We start from the raw sequence: 18,428 nt of genomic DNA, 5'->3' as shown, positions 1-18,428 counted from the left end.
GGTTGGATGTGGAGTGTCACCGCACAGCTATTTTGAGGTCTCACAAGAGATGTTTGATCGGGTTCAATTCCAAGCTATAGCTGGGCCACTCAAGGATATTCAGAGTATTGTCCCGAAGCCACTCCTGTGTTGTCTTGGCTGTGTGCTTAGGGTCGTTGTCCTGTTGGAAGGTGAACCTTCGCCCCAGTCTGAGGTCCTGAGCAGATGTTTATCAAGTATCTCTCTGTACTTTGCTCCGTTAATCTTTCCCTTAATCCTGACTGGTCTCCCAGTCCCTGCCACTGAAAAACATCTCAACAGCATAATGCTGCCACCACCATGCTCATGTCGTGGCCTCTTCCTCGGTGCGCACTGTCGCTGTGTCCGTTTCCATCTTGTCCAGTTGTGCATGTAACATTTCACATAAACCCTGTTTCTTGTCTGCATCGAAGTAGCGGTCCTTGTACATAGCATCGAGCATGGTGGCGACACAAAGAGAGAATGCCACCGAATCGCTTGTTCACAGCCTGTGTGGGCAGTTTTGTTGCCGGGGCAAACTGTTGTCAAGGGCAACTATTTCACTTGCCAATGTGGGCCAGTAAAAACATCCACCTCGTTGGGAAAAGGGGCCAGCTTCACTCCATAGAAACTAGTCAGCACTAACGTCGCTAGTGAGAGGAACCAATTAAGTCCATGACTAGCAACAGAGATGTATTGGCTGTCTAGATGTGTAAGGAGTAGAGGTCGACCGATTCATCGGAATGGCCGATTAATTAGGGCCGATTTCAAGTTTTCATAACAATCGGAAATCAGTAATTCTGGACGCCGATTTTGCCGATTTTTTTTTGTACAACTTTATTTAACTAGGCAAGTCAGTTAAGAACACATTCTTATTTTCAATGACGGCCTAGGAACGGTGGGTTAACTGCCTTGTTCAGGGGCAGAACGACAGATTTTTACCTTGTCAGCTCAGGGATTCAATCTTGCAACCTTACGGTTAACTAGTCCAACGCTCTAACCACCTGCCTCACGAGGAGCCCGCCTGTTACGCAAATGCAGTAAGAAGCCAAGGTAAGTTGCTAGCTAGCATTAAACTTATCTTAAAAAAACAAATCAATCAATCATAATCACTAGTTATGGTTGATGATATTAGTTTATCTAGCGTGTCCTGCGTTGCATATAATCGATGCAGTGCGCATTCGCGAAAAAGGACTGTCGTTGCTCCAACGTGTACCTAACCATAAACATCAATGCCTTTCTTAAAATCAATACACAGAGGTATATATTTTTAAACCTGCATATTTAGCTAAAAGATATCCAGGTTAGCAGGCAATATTAACCAGGTGAAATGGTGTCACTTCTCTTGCGTTCATTGCACGCAGAGTCAGGGTATATGCAACAGTTTGGGACGGCTGGCTTTGCGAACTAATTTGCCAGAATTTTACATAATTATGACATAACATTGAAGGTTGTGCAATGTAACAGGAATATTTAGACTTATGGATGCCATCCGTTAGATAAAATACGGAACGGTTCCGTATTTCACTGAAATAATCAATCTTTTGTTTTCGAGATGATAGTTTCTGGATTCGCCCATATTAATGACCTAAGGCTCGTATTTCTGTGTGTTATTATGTTATAATTAAGTCTATGATTTGATAGAGCAGTCTGACTGAGCGATGGTAGGCATCAGCAGGCTCGTAAGCATTCATTACAACAGCACTTTCGTGAATTTTGCCAGCAGCTCTTCGCAATGCTTCAAGCATTGCGCTGTTTATGACTTCAAGCCTATCAACTCCCGAGATTAGGCTGGTGTAACCAATGTGAAATGGCTAGCTAGTTAGCGGGGTGCGCGCAAATAGCGTTTCAAACGTCACTTGCTCTGAGACTTGGAGTAGTTGTTCCCCTTGTTCTGCATGGGTAACGCTGCCTCGAGGGTGGCTGTTGTCGATGTGTTCCTGGTTCGAGCCCAGGTAGCGGCGAGGAGAGGGATGGAAGCTATACTGTTACACTGGCAATACTAAAGTGCCTATAAGAACATCCAATAGTCAAAGGTATATGAAATACAAATCGTATAGAGAGAAATAGTCCTATAATTCCTATAATAACAACAACCTAAAACTTCTTACCTGGGAATATTGAAGACTCATGTTAAAAGGAACCACCGGCTTTCATATGTTCTCATGTTCTGAGCAAGGAACTTAAACGTTAGCTTTCTTACATGGCACATAATTACTTTTACTTTCTTCTCCAACACTTTGTTTTTGCATTATTTAAACCAAATTAAACATGTTTCATTATTTATTTGAGGTTAAATAGATTTTATTGATGTATTATATTAAGTTAAAATAAGTGTTCATTCAGTATTGTTGTAATTGTCATTATTACAAATAATAAAATTTTAAAAAATTGGCTGATTAATCGGTATCGGCTTTTTTGGTCCCCCAATAAATCATAATCGGTCGACCTCTAGTAAGGAGTTGACTGCACCTAGTAGGAGGGAATAAATATATGTGCTTGTGTAAAACGGTATTTGTAGCTGCATGACCCAGTGGGTGAATAAACTTGGTTTGAGCTTTTTCTAGTTGTCCCTGAGTTTTTACTCTTTTTGTTCAGAACAGCTCTAATATGCATGCATATGGGTGTTTTGAATTAACCATCACCTTAGAAAGTGCTGTCCATTTCCTGTGTTAAGCTTTGAAACAACATCCATAACAACCATGTTTCCCACTCAGATGCAACCGGTTGTTTAACTTCTTTCTTTAAATTGATCAATCACAGTGAGGTGAGTTTTAAAAACACATACTGTTTTGATGATAAGTGTTTGACGTGATTTTTGATTGCATTTGCATTGATGTCAGATTGGTTAGAAAGACAAGAGGCCTGAGTACCAGGCGAGTTGGGTACTACTAATGTATGTCCAGAGTGCATAAGAGGAGACTACCATGACTCAGCGGTCATGTAAAATTTTACTGCAGTCATGACTGCCGGTAATTTGGTCAACGCAACAGCCCTCGTGATGACTATCAACTTTTCTCTTAAATGGACAAAATGTTTTGCTTGTCTTTAAAAAAAACAAGGACATTTCTACGTGACCCCAAACTTTTGAACGGTAGTGTATATGGATGATTTATAAAGTCAGGCACATTTAACAGTTAGGCTATTGATTAGACCTAATTAAAAATTGTGGTTTCCTCTCTTCTCACTTTTCTTAGAAAATTAAGCAAAGGGCTGTTTTCTCATTGCCTAACTCTGCTGCTGCCGCCTCCACCACATTGTTCTAAATACCAACATGCTGGTTAACTTTGCTATTCTGCACATAGCAACATGGTCTAGAAAAAGGCACCAATTCAACAGCGCATTGATGTGTTTCAGAAATGCGACCACTATCCAACGCTGGAGAAAGCGCATTTGTTATAAAATAATATTTGTATTTGTGTTGCTCCATTGTTCTTGCATAATATAACCATATACAATTTCAGTAGCACATGTCTTAAACTGATGGACTATGCCATCCCCAAGGTCTCCACAATGGATCAATCCACTTAGACAGGCACAAATCAGACAGATGTCTTGTACAGGTGTATTTTTTGCTACTGCTCGACTAAAGAAATCGATGTTGACCAACAACCTATCGACCAAACAATTGACCCGTCCACTAAATGGGGTCAGCCCATGTCATTAGGTAGCCTAGCTAGCAATCGAAATCATAGTAGATCCCTATGGATTATTGTAATTTTTTTGTGATTTTTATTAGGATCCCCATTAGATAAGGCTGAAACGCTAGCTAATCTTCCTGGGGTCGAACACCAATTAACAAGACATTACAAACAACCACAAATCAAGTCTTCACAAACATTCAACGAGTAGACAATACAGACAACTAAAATACCTGACAGGAAACACATTTAACATTCAGTTAATGCTTTTTCCTTTTCGTGTCCAGTCATGTGGTCTATCGGATTGATGGCAATATGTTGAAAACACTGATAAGAGAAATTGAAATAAAGACTTAAGTAACGTATTTTGGTCACTAGCAAGACTGGGTGTAATGCATTGTAATTTACTTAACCACAATAACCTAAAGTTGTGGTGTTATTTAAGGAGTCAATGTGTTGACTATCATTATCATTCTTCATAGCATAAGAGTTGCCAACATTCAACCACTGGCACCTTGTGCTGTGACTCCCTAAACGCAAGCTACGACCAGAAGTGACTTTTCATAGCAGATTAGAAGAGCATTTTTGCTAACCTTAACCTTTCCTAATTCTCCTAACCTGCTACGAAAAAGTCACTTCCCGGTCATAACTGTGTCGAAGTGGTGTGTTTATAGGTAATCTCCCTAATGGTAATCACTTGCCACTCAAAAAGGTTACATTGTAAACGTTTGATACTTCACAGGCTGAGGGATCTCTCTTACTATGTGAAACAAATGTATCATGCAATGTCACAGGAGAAAACTGGTCAGATACAAATTGGGTATCAAGCTATTCTAAATAAACGTCCCACACAAGTTATTATTATTTTTGTAAACATGGCGCACGTACAGGACTTTTATTTTGACATGAGGTAATCAGATAGGAAGTGACCCTACAACAGACCCACGTTTGGAAAGTCTGTTTAATAATACTTTCAAAGATATTTTCTCAGATTTCCCCGTCATAATGACCAAATGTCCTGCCCACCGGCACAGTAAATTGAAATGGAATTGTATTACATTTCTGCCTTCCCGCGGACTGTTTTGTGCAAACCAATATAATTGAAAGCAACGCTAGTGTATGTAAATGCACCTGCGTTGCTAAGAGCAGCTAGTTCCAACCCATCCCATTTTACTCCCGTTCCCTCCCTGTCTGTATACCTAAAACCACGCATCGTGTCTGTCAATCGCATTGTCAAGAGTTCTGCTTGCCACCCCGCTTGTTCCATTCCCTGCTGTTTATAATAGTAACAACATCGCGATGTTGCCAATAAGCAGGATACAGATCGACGTCAATGTATCAAATTAACACCCAATCGATTACAAAAAAGCAAAGAGAATGTAATATATTAGCTAGTGTGTAAACATTATATGGACTGAATCAGTTGCTTACCTTGCTTTCGCGGATCTTTCGTAACTCCATCCTGCGCCCAAATCACCGAACCCTGTTCCCGGGTAATTTCTATCCATTTTGAACTTACGAGGTGTGTGACAAGGACGAAAGCAATTATGACAGAAGTGGGGTATCAGTCTTCCCCGTGATCGATTTTAGACTATTTCCCCCTTGTCATAAACAAGTCCTTGGCCATGGAAAACAGCATATTGAAAGAGAAATGAAGGGGAGAAGAAATCTGGATGAAAAAAGGGGGGGGTCTGGGGGTGTACTCTAACCACCTCAAATCAGTCTGTCCTTTCCTACACTTTCTCCAAATATAATTTCCACAATTGCCAATTTGCAACGAAGTTATGCATGATCATGATAACACTTTTGTATTTGTCAATCATCGATAAGTTGCAGAGAAACATTTGATCAAACGCGTCCTTTCCTGACGTATCTCACTCCCTTTATTTGATCAACTGAACAAATTCCGAGATTTGTAAAATTACCATCGATATCTCACGATTGTTGCAAAATGTATCAAACGATAAGATATCATATTATCGTGATTTTTTTTAGCATGCAAAATACCTTCCCACCCTAAAATTGTTGTGGGCTACATTAGCAGATGCTAGCTAGCCCTGTCGACGCATCAAAATAAAACGGATTTACTATTTATAAAGCCTGCTACGCTTCCTTCTCTTTTTACATTAGAAAATAGTGATAACGACGATATCGCGAGGTCTGGAAACCATAATCTAAATTCCGAAAATCAATGAAGACGGTAGAAGTAGGCCTCTTTTTTATATTTTTTGTTATTTTCCTATGAAGACGCCATGTTTGAAGGCGGCTGGCTCGCTCTCTTTTCTCCCTCCCCTCACTCACATCTCTCAAGCACACGCGCAATCAGTTTTTTATGTCCTCCATTCACCGGTTCTGTTTCGGCCTAGCAAACAATATTGTTTTTGTTTTGTTTGTTACAAATGAACATATCATAATAAACAAAAAACAAAGCTCATAGATTTAAAATTGATACTTGTCATGCAAACTCTACAATTTAATATTTGTATAGTCTAAAAATCCAGATACCTATAATCCAGATACCTATCATCCAGGCTGTTGGGCAGATATTGTTCAAACCCTTTGTTTTGTAGGTGAACAATAATGTTATTACTCAAACTTAAAATGTATTAAGTAATTTTTTACCAGGCCTCATCAGTGTTGTACTTACACATTTATTTTACCTTTATTTAACTAGGCAAGTCAGTTAATTACAAATTCTTATTTTCAATGACAGCCTAGGAACAGTGGGTTAACTGCCTTGTTCAGGGGCAGAATGACAGATTTGTACCTTGTCAGCAAAATGTTATGTCCAATTCCTCTACTACCCCTGTGAAAATAGATACGTATTTAATTAATTGAATAGCCTACATGTCAGATAGCCCTGGAAATCAAATTTAAATATTTTTTACCATTTTAATATTGTACAACAGCTTCCCTGCATTTTGACATGAGACCAGCAGATGGTACTCTAAATGTGTTGGAACCCTATGGTTGGAACAATGGGACACATAGGTTGCGTTCACTCTGGCTATCTACTCCGATTTCAGAGCACTCTCGCCTGAGTGTGCCAGACCACAGTATAACTGCTGCATTTACGAATGCTCAACACCAGTTGAATATGGCTGGTGTCAGTAAACGTTGACAAAAAGCGTAGTTATATTGTTGCCAACAGCACAGTTACAGTCACCAACGCTCTGGATAACATGAAAACAGCCTAATCAGCTCTACTAGGCAGGGTGAGTGAGTAAAATGTTCAGAGTGAGTTGGACCTTTTTGTATCTGAAAGTAGCTAGCCAATTAGCTTGGGTGCTTGACTGTCGTCGTGAGGTCAGAACGCTCGAATAAACTCTACTCTCTGCAAGAGTGTCGCGTGTGCGCGCTGAACGCGAAACGACAATCTGACAACACTGAATTTACAAACGCCCAGAGCGCACTGGGGCACTCCAGAATTAATTTACAAACACACTCATAAATGCCATGGGACATAGGACAACTGATTCAATGATACGAAAGACCGTGCCCTAACAATGGTAGTAGTTGCCCACAAAGCGGCACCGCGGGCTGTCTAGCTCCGCCTATCCTTTCTTTTGATTAGTGAATATATCTAATTATTGTAATATTTTTTTTTAAATATCGATAAGGGTTGTTGACATCAACTGTCGGTATTCAATGGAGAGTGACGCTATGCTACTTGCTTCATTACATGAATATGCATAGCCATCTCGAGACAATGTTGATATAAAGTGTTTTTTCTCAAAGTTGCCGAGATGTCACGTGGCCTACTTATATCAGCATACTCGTAACAACTGTAGCATCACGAAACTTCTAATCGATCAAATAAACCTCACTCAGAAAATTAGCCATATGTTTTTGTTGACCAAATTCACTCTCATTGACCTCCATACAAAAACTCCTTGCTTGGTGGGCAAAACAAAGAAAAACCGCCACCTGCTGGAGGGAGACATATTTCCCATCGAGTTGGGCCCCTCTTCCATTCTAATACCAAATAGTAAATAAATGTTATAGGTAGGAAATAAATAGCTACATTTCATTTTTGAATGTCTGTCCCACCCAACATGTTCAAATATAAGTTCCAAGAATACAGACACTGCTTTGGCTTTACCCTTTCCATTTCTAAAAGTAGTGCCCTGCTGAAAAATACCCCAAAGCGGCAGCATTTTGGGTACACGAGCACGAGGGAGTGGACGCACATTGTGGTTATGGAGCACAACAAGATTGTGTGACAGAAACCAGCAATGGACAATCAAATCAAGACTACAACAGTAATGACACAATCACCTCATTCTTCTCTCTGAATTCTCAAAACTAAATACAAAAGACATGTCTACAAAAATCCCCTGCAAAGGGCTACTATTGACAAGAATGATCTGTCAAAGTCAATGAGTTGGGGAGGATTACAGACAGTACTTTGAGATGAGGAAGAGGGTTTTGGTTGTGCTTAGACAGTACATGTATTGTGTATCAGAGCAATTGAGAAGTGCCATTTCTTAAATCTCCCATTCACAGCAATTCATACTCTGTAAGAACTGCTCTCCTAAGACTTTTCACAACTTCTTGAGCCCCCCCCCCCTTCACTTTGTTTACTGATCTTCTTTTCTCTCAAAAGCAGCTTCCAAAGTCCCAAATTGTCCCGAAACAATACGCTAGCCTGTCCCATTCGGTTAACATCTTTACCAACAAAGGCGTGCTGCCCTACATCCCTTCCACAAAAAGTATAAAATGCTAACACCACAACCATGTCTTTCAAGGAGACATGCAGTACCAGCAAATCTTCTGCAAGAGATCCAAACTGTTGGTGGTTATGAAGCCCTACACCACTTTTTTGGCAAAGTCTTATCCAGCTGGCTGTTCATCAGATAGGACAAGACCATTCGCCATAAGCACAAAGAATCTCAGCTTCCCCAGCCCACCATGCCAAACACCATTGCCAGTGTACCAAAGCCAGATAAAGGACTATGGCTGTGTTTACACAGACAGCCCAATTCTGATCTTTTTTTCACTAATTGGTCTTTTGACCAATCAGATCAGTTCTGAATAAGATCTGATGTGAAAAAATCTTGTGATTAAGACCAAGTAGTGGAAAAAATATCAGAATGTAGCTCAGCATAAGACCATGTAGAACAAGGGTTTTGTAAATAAACTGAACCAGGTTATCAACCAGCTAATTATTACAACTAGACGTGCTAGATTAGAGCTGGAGTGAAAACCTACAGGACTGTAGCTCTCCAGGAACAGGGTTGGTGAGCCCTGATGTAGAACCTACATGAGATAGATTTAAAATATATATGTATATATATATATATATATATATATACATACACACATATACACACACACTACCATTCAAACGTTTGGGGTCACATTAAAATGTCCTTGTTTTTGAAAGAAAAAAAAAATAATTGACCATTAAAACAACATCCAATTGATCAGAAAGACATTGTTAATGTTGTAAATGACTATTGTAGCTGGAAACGGCTTATTTTTAATGGAATATACACTGCTCAAAAAAATAAAGGGAACACTAAAATAACACATCCTAGATCTGAATGAATGAAATATTCTTATTAAATACTTTTTTCTTTACATAGTTGAATGTGCTGACAACAAAATCACACAAAAATGATCAATGGAAATCAAATTTATCAACCCATGGAGGTCTGGATTTGGAGTCACACTCAAAATTAAAGTGGAAAACCACACTACAGGCTGATCCAACTTTGATGTAATGTCCTTAAAACAAGTCAAAATGAGGCTCAGTAGTGTGTGTGGCCTCCACGTGCCTGTATGAACTCCCTACAACGCCTGGGCATGCTCCTGATGAGGTGGCGGATGGTCTCCTGAGGGATCTCCTCCCAGACCTGGACTAAAGCATCCGCCAACTCCTGGACAGTCTGTGGTGCAACGAGGCGTTGGTGGATGGAGCGAGACATGATGTCCCAGATGTGCTCAATTCGATTCAGGTCTGGGGAACGAGCGGGCCAGTCCATAGCATCAATGCCTTCCTCTTGCAGGAACTGCTGACACACTCCAGCCACATGAGGTCTAGCATTGTCTTGCATTAGGAGGAACCCAGGGCCAACCGCACCAGCATATGGTCTGAGGATCTCATCTCGGTACCTAATGGCAGTCAGGCTACCTCTGGCGAGCACATGGAGGGCTGTGCGGCCCCCCAAAGAAATGCCACCCCACACCATGACTGACCCACCGCCAAACCGGTCATGCTGGAGGATGTTGCAGGCAGCAGAACGTTCTCCACGGCGTCTCCAGACTCTGTCACGTCTGTCACATGTGCTCAGTGTGAACCTGCTTTCATCTGTGAAGAGCACAGGGCGCCAGTGGCGAATTTGCCAATCTTGGTGTTCTCTGGCAAATGCCAAACGTCCTGCACGGTGTTGGGCTGTAAGCACAACCCCCACCTGTGGACGTCGGGCCCTCATACCACCCTCATGGAGTCTGTTTCTGACCGTTTGAGCAGACACATGCACATTTGTGGCCTGCTGGAGGTCATTTTGCAGGGCTCTGGCAGTGCTCCTCCTTGCACAAAGGCGGAGGTAGCGGTCCTGCTGCTGGGTTGTTGCCCTCCTACGGCCTCCTCCACGTCTCCTGATATACTGGCCTGTCTCCTGGTAGCGCCTCCATGCTCTGGACACTACGCTGACAAACACAGCAAACCTTCTTGCCACAGCTCGCATTGATGTGCCATCCTGGATGAGCTGCACTACCTGAGCCACTTGTGTGGGTTGTAGACTCCGTCTCATGCTACCACTAGAGTGAAAGCACCGCCAGCATTCAAAAGTGACCAAAACATCAGCCAGGAAGCATAGGAACTGAGAAGTGGTCTGTGGTCACCACCTGCAGAACCACTCCTTTATTGGGGGTGTCTTGCTAATTGCCTATAATTTCCACCTGTTGTCTATTCCATTTGCACAACAGCATGTGAAATTTATTGTCAATCAGTGTTGCTTCCTAAGTGGACAGTTTGATTTCACAGAAGTGTGATTGACTTGGAGTTACATTGTGTTGTTTAAGTGTTCCCTTTATTTTTTTGAGCAGTGTATATACATAGGCGTACAGAGGCCCATTATCAGCAACTATCATTCCTGTGTTCCAATGGCACATTGTGTTAGCTAATCCAAGTTTATCATTTTAGTTAGCACTGCTGGAAATTTGTGCTTATTAAAGAAGCAATAAAACTGGCCTTCTTTAGACTAGCTGAGTATCTGGAGCATAAGAATTTGTGGGTTCATTTACAGGCTCAAAATGGCCAGAAACAAAGCACTTTCAGAATCCCTCTTCACTGCTGATGTTGAGACTGGTGTCTAGCGGGTACTATTTTATGAAGCTGCCTGTTGAGGACTTGAGAGGCATCTGTTTCTCAAACTAGACACTCTAATGTACTTGTCCTCTTGCTCAGTTGTGTACCGGGGCCTCCCACTCCTCTTTCTATTATGGTTAGAGCCAGTTTGCGCTTTTCTGTGAAGGGAGTAGTACACAGCGTTGAACAAGTTCAGTTTCTTGGCAATTTCTCGCATGGAATAGCCTTCATTTTTCATAACAAGAATAGACAGACGAGTTTCAAAATAAGTTATTTATTTCTGGCCATTTTGAGCCAGTAATCAAACCCACAAATGCTGATGCTCCAGATACTCAACTAGTCTAAAGAATACCAGTTTTATTGCTTCTTTAATCAGAACAGTTTTCAGCTGTGCTAACATAATTGCAAAAGGGTTTTCTAATGATCAATTAGCCTTTTTAAATGATATACTTGGATTAGCTAACACAACGTGCCATTGGAACACAGGAGTGATGGTTGCTGATAATGGGCATTTGTACCTTTGTACACCTGTGTAGATAATCCATTTAAAAAAAATCTGTCCGGGGCAGGCTTTCATTTTAAAATAAGAATTAGTTCTTAACTGACTTGCCTAGTTAAATAAAGGTTAACTAAAAAAAAGATCTGGGGAAGGTTACCAAACAAATTCTGCAGCATTGAAGGTCCCCAACTACACACTGGCCATCATTCTTCAATGGAAGAAGTTTGGAACCACCAAGACTCTTCCTGGAGCTGGCCGCCCAGCCAAACTGAGCAATCGGGGGAGAAGGGCCTTGGTCAGGGAGATGACCAAGAACCCGATGGTCACTCTGACTGATTTCCAGAGTTCCTCTGTGGATATGGGAGAACCTTCCAGAAGGACAACCATCCCTGCAGCACTCCACCAATCAGGCCTTTATTGTAGAGTGGCCTGATTGAATCCACTCCTCAGTGAAAGGCACATGACAGCCCGCTTTGAGTTTGCCAAAAGGCACATAAAGTACTCTCAGACCATGAGAAAAAAGATCCTCTGGTCTGATGAAGCCAAGACTGAAGTCTTTGGCCTGAATGCCAAGCGTCACACCTGGAAGAAACCTGGCACCATTCCTACGATGAAGCATGGTGGTGGCAGCATCTTGCTGTGGGGATGTTTTTCAGCGGTAGGAACTGGGAGACTAGTCAGGATCAAGGGAAAGATGAACGGAGCAAAGTAGAGAGATCCTTGATGAAAACTTGGTCCAAAGTGCTCAGGACTTCAGACTGGGGCAAAGGTTCACCTTCCAACAGGACAATGAACCTAAGCACACAGCCATGACAACGCAGGAGTGGCTTCAGGACAAGTCTCTGAATGTTCCTGAGTGGCCCAGCCAGAGCCCAGACTTGAACCCGATCTAAAATCTCTGGAGAGACTGTGTGCTTAGCGTCGCTACACAGCTATTTTCAAGTCTCTCCAGAGATTTTAGATCGGGTTCAAGTCTGGGCTCTGGCTGGGCCACTCAAGAATATTCAGAGACTTGTCCCGAAGCCACTCCTGCGTTGTCATTGCTGTGTGCTTAGGTTCATTGTCCTGTTGGAAGGTGAACCTTTGCCCCAGTCTGAAGTCCTGAGCACTTTGGACCAAGTTTTCATCAAGGATCTCTCTACTTTGCTCCGTTCATCTTTCCCTTGATCCTGACTAGTCTCAGAAAGGATCTGCAGAAAGGATCTGCAGAGAAGAATGGGAGAAACTCCCCAAATACAGGTGTGCCAAGCTTGTAGCGTCATACCCAAGAAGACTCAAGGCTGTAATCACTGCCAGAGGTGCTTCAACAAAGTACTGAGTAAAGGGTCTGAATACTTATGTAAATGTAATATTTCCAGTTTTTATTTTGAATAAATTTGCTAAATTTTCCTAAAACCTGTTTTTGCTTTGTCTTTATTGGGTAGTGTGTAGATTGGAGGGGGGGGGGTTTAATCCATTTTAGAATAAGGCTGTAACGTAAAAGTGGAAAAAGTCAAGGGGTATGAATACTTTCTGAATGCAGTGTATATCAATCTTAAATGTGTCTGCCTTGAGCGATTCACAGAATATATTTATATACGCTGTACAGGGCTCTGTAGCATCAAACAGATGCTAGACATTCAGATATCCAAATAATGTTTATTTGTAAATCAAAAATACTGGAGTGTTTACACTATTTAATGCTAGTTCAAGACAACTGGGTGTTCAACAAAAATGTTATGGTAAAAGTAACATACAAAAAATATAGCATGAACAGTGTAGTAAAGTTCAGTGTGTCTGAGGTGTAAACCCAAGTGTAGAGTACTGTAGCTACAGATTGATACACCAGATGTGATTCACCCAAAGATTTTAGCTAACATCTTGTCTATTTCAAGTCTTCTCTCATTGATCAAGACAGGTGGGTTTCCACCCCAAAGTGCTGCATGTCATGATGATAGAGAACTGTCTCGATCCATGAGAGAAGACTTGAAATGGACAACATGGCGGCATACATATTGTTGAATTACTTCATGAAGGAAAAACTGTTTTTATTTTAATAACGGAGCATTTTCTAAATTTAAAAACGGACCCTTGCAACTGGACAGACATGTTGAGACTCCTCTTTCCTCGCCTCGCTAAGGTTGGTCAAATTCTCTGCGCTACACCAAACATGATCTATTCTGTAACTCCCAATAATGGATACCAAAAATCTTTGGTTAAATCACATTATCTGGGGCAACAATCTGTACTGTAGTTAAGAGAACTGGTGGTCATGATTAAAATGCCACTCACAAAGAAACATATAGTATGGTCAGTGTAGTAATGTTCAGGGAATACTTGTAAAGCTGTGGGAGGAGTGTTGTCATGATCAAACTGCCATTCAGCTCATGAGTCATCTGCTTAAAATCAAACAATGTCTAATTCCTGACAGGGATACAATGACATATGCAGGCAAAGGAATTCTGTTTCTGTATCTGGAATCCACTCCAGAAAGGTACCACACAGTATTTATTATCTGTAAGACAAAAAAAAATGAATATATTACTCTATTGCACAGTTTGAACGACAGTTGAACGACAGTTTTTTTATTTATTTTTTTAGGGGTGGATCAGCTTAATATTGCGGAAAGAATGTTGCTTCCAATGTAATTGTCTGCATCATTTCCAATCCCCCATATTTTTTGGGGTAAATATATATATCCATACACGCATGCATACATATACACATATATACATACACATACCTATATAGACATACATACTTTTTTAAAGAATATACCTTTATTATTATTCCCCGCAACCCTACCACCGATCCCCCAATTGGAGTAAACTAATAAACACTTCTGCTTTTACCTTCAATTTATACATCTTATACCCATTTTACAGACACAGTCTACTTTATAATAGTTCTCTCTTGTTTGTTCTTAGTCCTTCCTCTATTTCTGTTGTCCATCCAATTTTATTTCCACTTGTAACTGTGCTATTTCACAAAAGCTCCGCACCTATACACATTTCACAGATCCCGTATGCCCTACATTGTTTATCTTGTTATTAGTCCCGCCCTTCAGTTGGGCCTTTTGTTAAGCCAACTTAGTTCGCTAGATAAGTTAGCAAACAGAACAATTATTCGATTTCCCTCCACACTGTAACACATTAGTATTGTAATGAAACAGCAGTCGATTTCCGCGCTTATAAACCCAGGGTTGTTACAGTATGTTAGCAATATACGTTTCAGTAGATATACTAAAGTCAGCTAGCTAGGTGGCTTGCAGGAAAGATAGCTTACTTAGCCAAGCACCGTATTTGTAATCTGCCCTCTTGGTAGGCTGGACACATCACATTTTTAACAGCGCTTTTTTCTGATTAAAAACTAGTTAATTGCATCCGCCATGAAGCCCAGTTTCATAACGTTACCATATGCCCTGCTGCTTGCCGTAGTTTTGAAGTAATAGCGAAAAAAGTGTCCTTATTTTCAACCCAGTCTCTCATTAAGTATGTACAAATAAGGACAATGTTTTTATGTACTAATAGCACAAACGTATGGCGAATCATACTCAATAACGCCAGATACCTCTGATGCCACGCCCATTCTGAATCTCTTTAAACTCGATGCGCCCTGAGTTTGTGCTATTAGTACAAATAAACAACTGCTTATTTAGTTGAAGCTAGCTAGCTATTTTACAGTGAGAATGAGGTACGTTATTGGACAAGAAATGACACATAATCTAGTATTTTCTGTATTTCGGACAGCATAATTCGAAAGTATTTTATTTGAATCAGTTACGTATATTGGTTAATCTTGCAGACAGGAAGTGATTTTTCGCTCTGGCCAACAGTATTATCACAGATAGAACAACAAGACAGATATTTCACTGGATGTATAAATATGAAGCATCCTCTTGGTGTTGCCTCTCACTACCAAATATGGTAGTAAGAGGAAGCCCACTGGCGGGCAGTGGGAGAGAAGATGGAACAAGATGGATGATTCTGTAAATGTTCTCATCGAAGATACATTTGATCTCAATACAGTTGTTTTCTGTTCCCAAAACTATAATCTGTTATGAACAGAGTGGACTAAGTTTTGTAGACTTTAGCCTTTGCCAAAGTTTTTTTTTAATCGCGTTGTTTAGAAGGAGTGCGAAGTCGAATTGAGTTATTGCAGGCTCTCATTTCACAGAGAAGGCGTTCCGTTACGGAAATATGAAGATGTATGCAGGAACGAACCAATAGGATCTCGCTAGCTCGTGCTTGGCTCTGCCCACCCAGCTTGCTTGTTCTGCCCACTATGACTCATCTGTTCCCATTGGAAACGACAGGCTGTGGTCTAATAGGCTGCCCACACCGCTCGTTGCAAAATATATTTAGAAATCTATGTTATTTAATTATTGCACCCACACTGCTCGTGCGCGCCAACGAGCGTCTGCGTTGCCAAAGGCTAAAATAGAAGTCATTCCTATTTCTGACGCAGATCGCGCTGCAAGTCCTGCCTCTCCCATCTCCTCATTGGTTTATAGAAGCAGGTACCCACGTGCCATCTCCTCATTGGTTATACCCACGTGGGTGATTGACAGACAAACTGTTGCCGGTTGTCGTGGTAATACTATGAAAGTTTAGATGCCAATTACCATATATGTTAAATGATGAAAAGGCCTGGAAGGAGGAGAGATGACTAGAAACGACTTGGTTGAACGTTTTTATGTGTGGATTAATTGTCGGAGTAGAGGACCTTGTGCATTTCAGGTAAAATAACAACATAATGTTTATATCCCAGTCCTCCTTCCAGGCTTTTTCTTCTCTTGACTTTATATTGAGATTGGCAACTTTCATAAATTAGGTGCATTACCGCCACTGACCTCGTTCCTTTTTCAGTAACCCATGTGGGTATAACCAATGAGGAGATGACACGTTGGTACCTACTTCTATAAACTAATGAGGAGATGGAGGCAGGACATGCAGCGCAATCTGCGTCACAAATAGAACTGACTTCTATTTTAGCCCTTGGCAACGCAGATGCTCGTCGGCGCGCACGAGCAGTGTGGATGCAATAATTGAATAATATAGATTTCTAAATGTAATTTTCAACGCTTGAGCGGTGTAGTCAGCCTGTAACTTGGTTTAGTTATATTAATCTTTGGTAGTATCTTGCATGCTAATGTTAGCTTTTTGGTTCCCGCCGGTTGCAACCCCAGTGAACATTGGGCCTTTTTAGCTAGCTTGTCGCCGTTATTAATTATGTTTAAAAATATATATTTTATCAATCGTGTAAGCACTTGGAAATACTTTTTAGTGAATTATTGAGGTATTTATTTCATGATTTAAAAGTGTCTGGCAGTGAGTGACGGACTGTCAATGAAAAAGTGAAAGCGTATCAAGCCCATTTAGCGAGAAGTGGTGGTTGGAAGAGCGCACTTGTTTGAAATGGAAAAGTGTCGCTGTAGCCTTTGATAAAGAGGAACATCAAGACAAAGCAGCTGCTTTATAAGTTCGATATACTGTTGAGCGCTATATCCCGAGGGGTTCGTGCTTATTGTACGGATATTGTGACAGGACAGCCGGTTAAATGGCGTCCCTTGAGAAGGCAAGAACAAGATGTATGTCAGGAGAAGTGCAGTATTATCATAAGGAGACGCATACTTGGAATACGGAGGAGGAATGGAGGGAAAAGGAGAGGCAGAGGAGGTATAAGAGAGAGAGGGAGGAAGAGGGTGAGCTTGAGTCAGTTAAAAATTGTTGGGAAAAAGGGAGACGGTTTGTTTAAGAAGAATGTTAGAAAGTGTAAACAGAGTAAGCTGAAGACAGCAGGGGAAATGGAAGTGAATGAGGGCGAAGTATCGGAGGTGTAGTGAAGTTCTTGGAGCCAGAGGCTTGCACCGAGGGTCAGGATGAAGATGAGTCTGTGACAGTAGGAGTGAAGTTTTTGGAGGACCCTTGCCTTTTGGCTGATCCATTTGTGGTTTCAGGGTGTGTGAAAACAGAGTTGGGTGCTGTGGAATCGGTGAGGGTAACCAGAAGTGGTCTTGTGATAATTGTTTGTGTTTCTGCTGGTAAGAGGGAGAAGGCGCTCCGCGCTAAAGGCATGGTGGGCAAGAAATGTGAATTGGTTTGCTCCCAATTAAAGGGCGCCATTGAAACGAGTGATTACTAGGGTAGCAGTACATTTAAATTTGACCAACTGAAGGGGAAGATTCCCAGTGTTTGTGATGCTCGTCGTTTGGTGCGACGCAGACAGGGTGGCTTGAGTGGTGAAACAGAAGAGTCATTGTCTGTTCTTTTGAGTTTTGATGTTGAGTCTTTGCCTGACAAATTGATGTTAGTATATATAATTTATCCTGTACAAGCTTTTGTGCCGAATACATTAAGTTGTTACAGGTGTCAAGCTTATGGGCATGTGGCAGCAGTGTGCAGGAGGGAGGTTCCTAGGTGTGAGAATTGTGCAGAAGGGCATGAGACAAAAAATGTGTCGCATTGGGGAAAGTAGTGGTATGTGTTAATTGTAGGGGTGCCCATGCGGCTGGGGATCAGAAATGTCCCGTGTGAGAGAGGCAGGTTGAGGTTTCCAGGGTCAGAGTAGTGCAGATGTTGTCATATGCTGAGACAGTGAAGAAATTAGAGGAAGATGGGTCAACGGGGAGGGATCCTGAGAGGAGTGGTGTGAGTAGTAGATCTGTACCAGTACAGAGGTGTAGGGCAACAAGTGATGGATATTTCAGTAAGATTGGATTTTTAGCATTTAGAGCAATGGTTATCAACTGTACTGCAGGGATGGACGCAGAAAATTGACGCTGTGGTGGCAGCTGCAGAGAGGTATTTGGGTGTGCGAGACTTGACATCAAGAAGAGTTACAGGGTGTGTTAAGTGGTGGTGTTCCATCCTTACAAGTTGTTGGCCTGAGGTAGAACTAAATTGTTTTAACCCTAAATATTTATGGCCTAGTGGAGTAGGGTGGTGTTATTTTTAATTATATATAAAGTTGAAGTCTGAAGTTTACATACACCTTA

At 41.3% G+C, this 18,428-nt stretch overlaps 1 protein-coding gene across 4 annotated transcripts in view; it reads right to left on the bottom strand.

Moving 5' to 3' along the window:
* LOC139570572 (proline-rich protein 12-like) overlaps positions 1-5,930 on the bottom strand; it is a 47,143-nt gene extending 41,213 nt beyond the window's left edge. For all 4 annotated transcript variants that reach the window (XM_071392533.1, XM_071392534.1, XM_071392535.1 and 1 more), the window contains exon 1: positions 5,070-5,930. In XM_071392533.1, coding sequence (XP_071248634.1) covers positions 5,070-5,146 — 77 coding nt within the window. In that variant the 5' untranslated portion in view covers positions 5,147-5,930. The remainder of the gene's footprint in view (positions 1-5,069) is intronic.
* Between the last annotated feature and the right edge of the window lie 12,498 nt (positions 5,931-18,428).

This window comes from Salvelinus alpinus, chromosome 3, assembly GCF_045679555.1.
Source record: "Salvelinus alpinus chromosome 3, SLU_Salpinus.1, whole genome shotgun sequence".
Lineage (NCBI taxonomy): Eukaryota > Metazoa > Chordata > Actinopteri > Salmoniformes > Salmonidae > Salvelinus > Salvelinus alpinus.
This window is presented reverse-complemented; position numbering and strand designations above follow the sequence as displayed.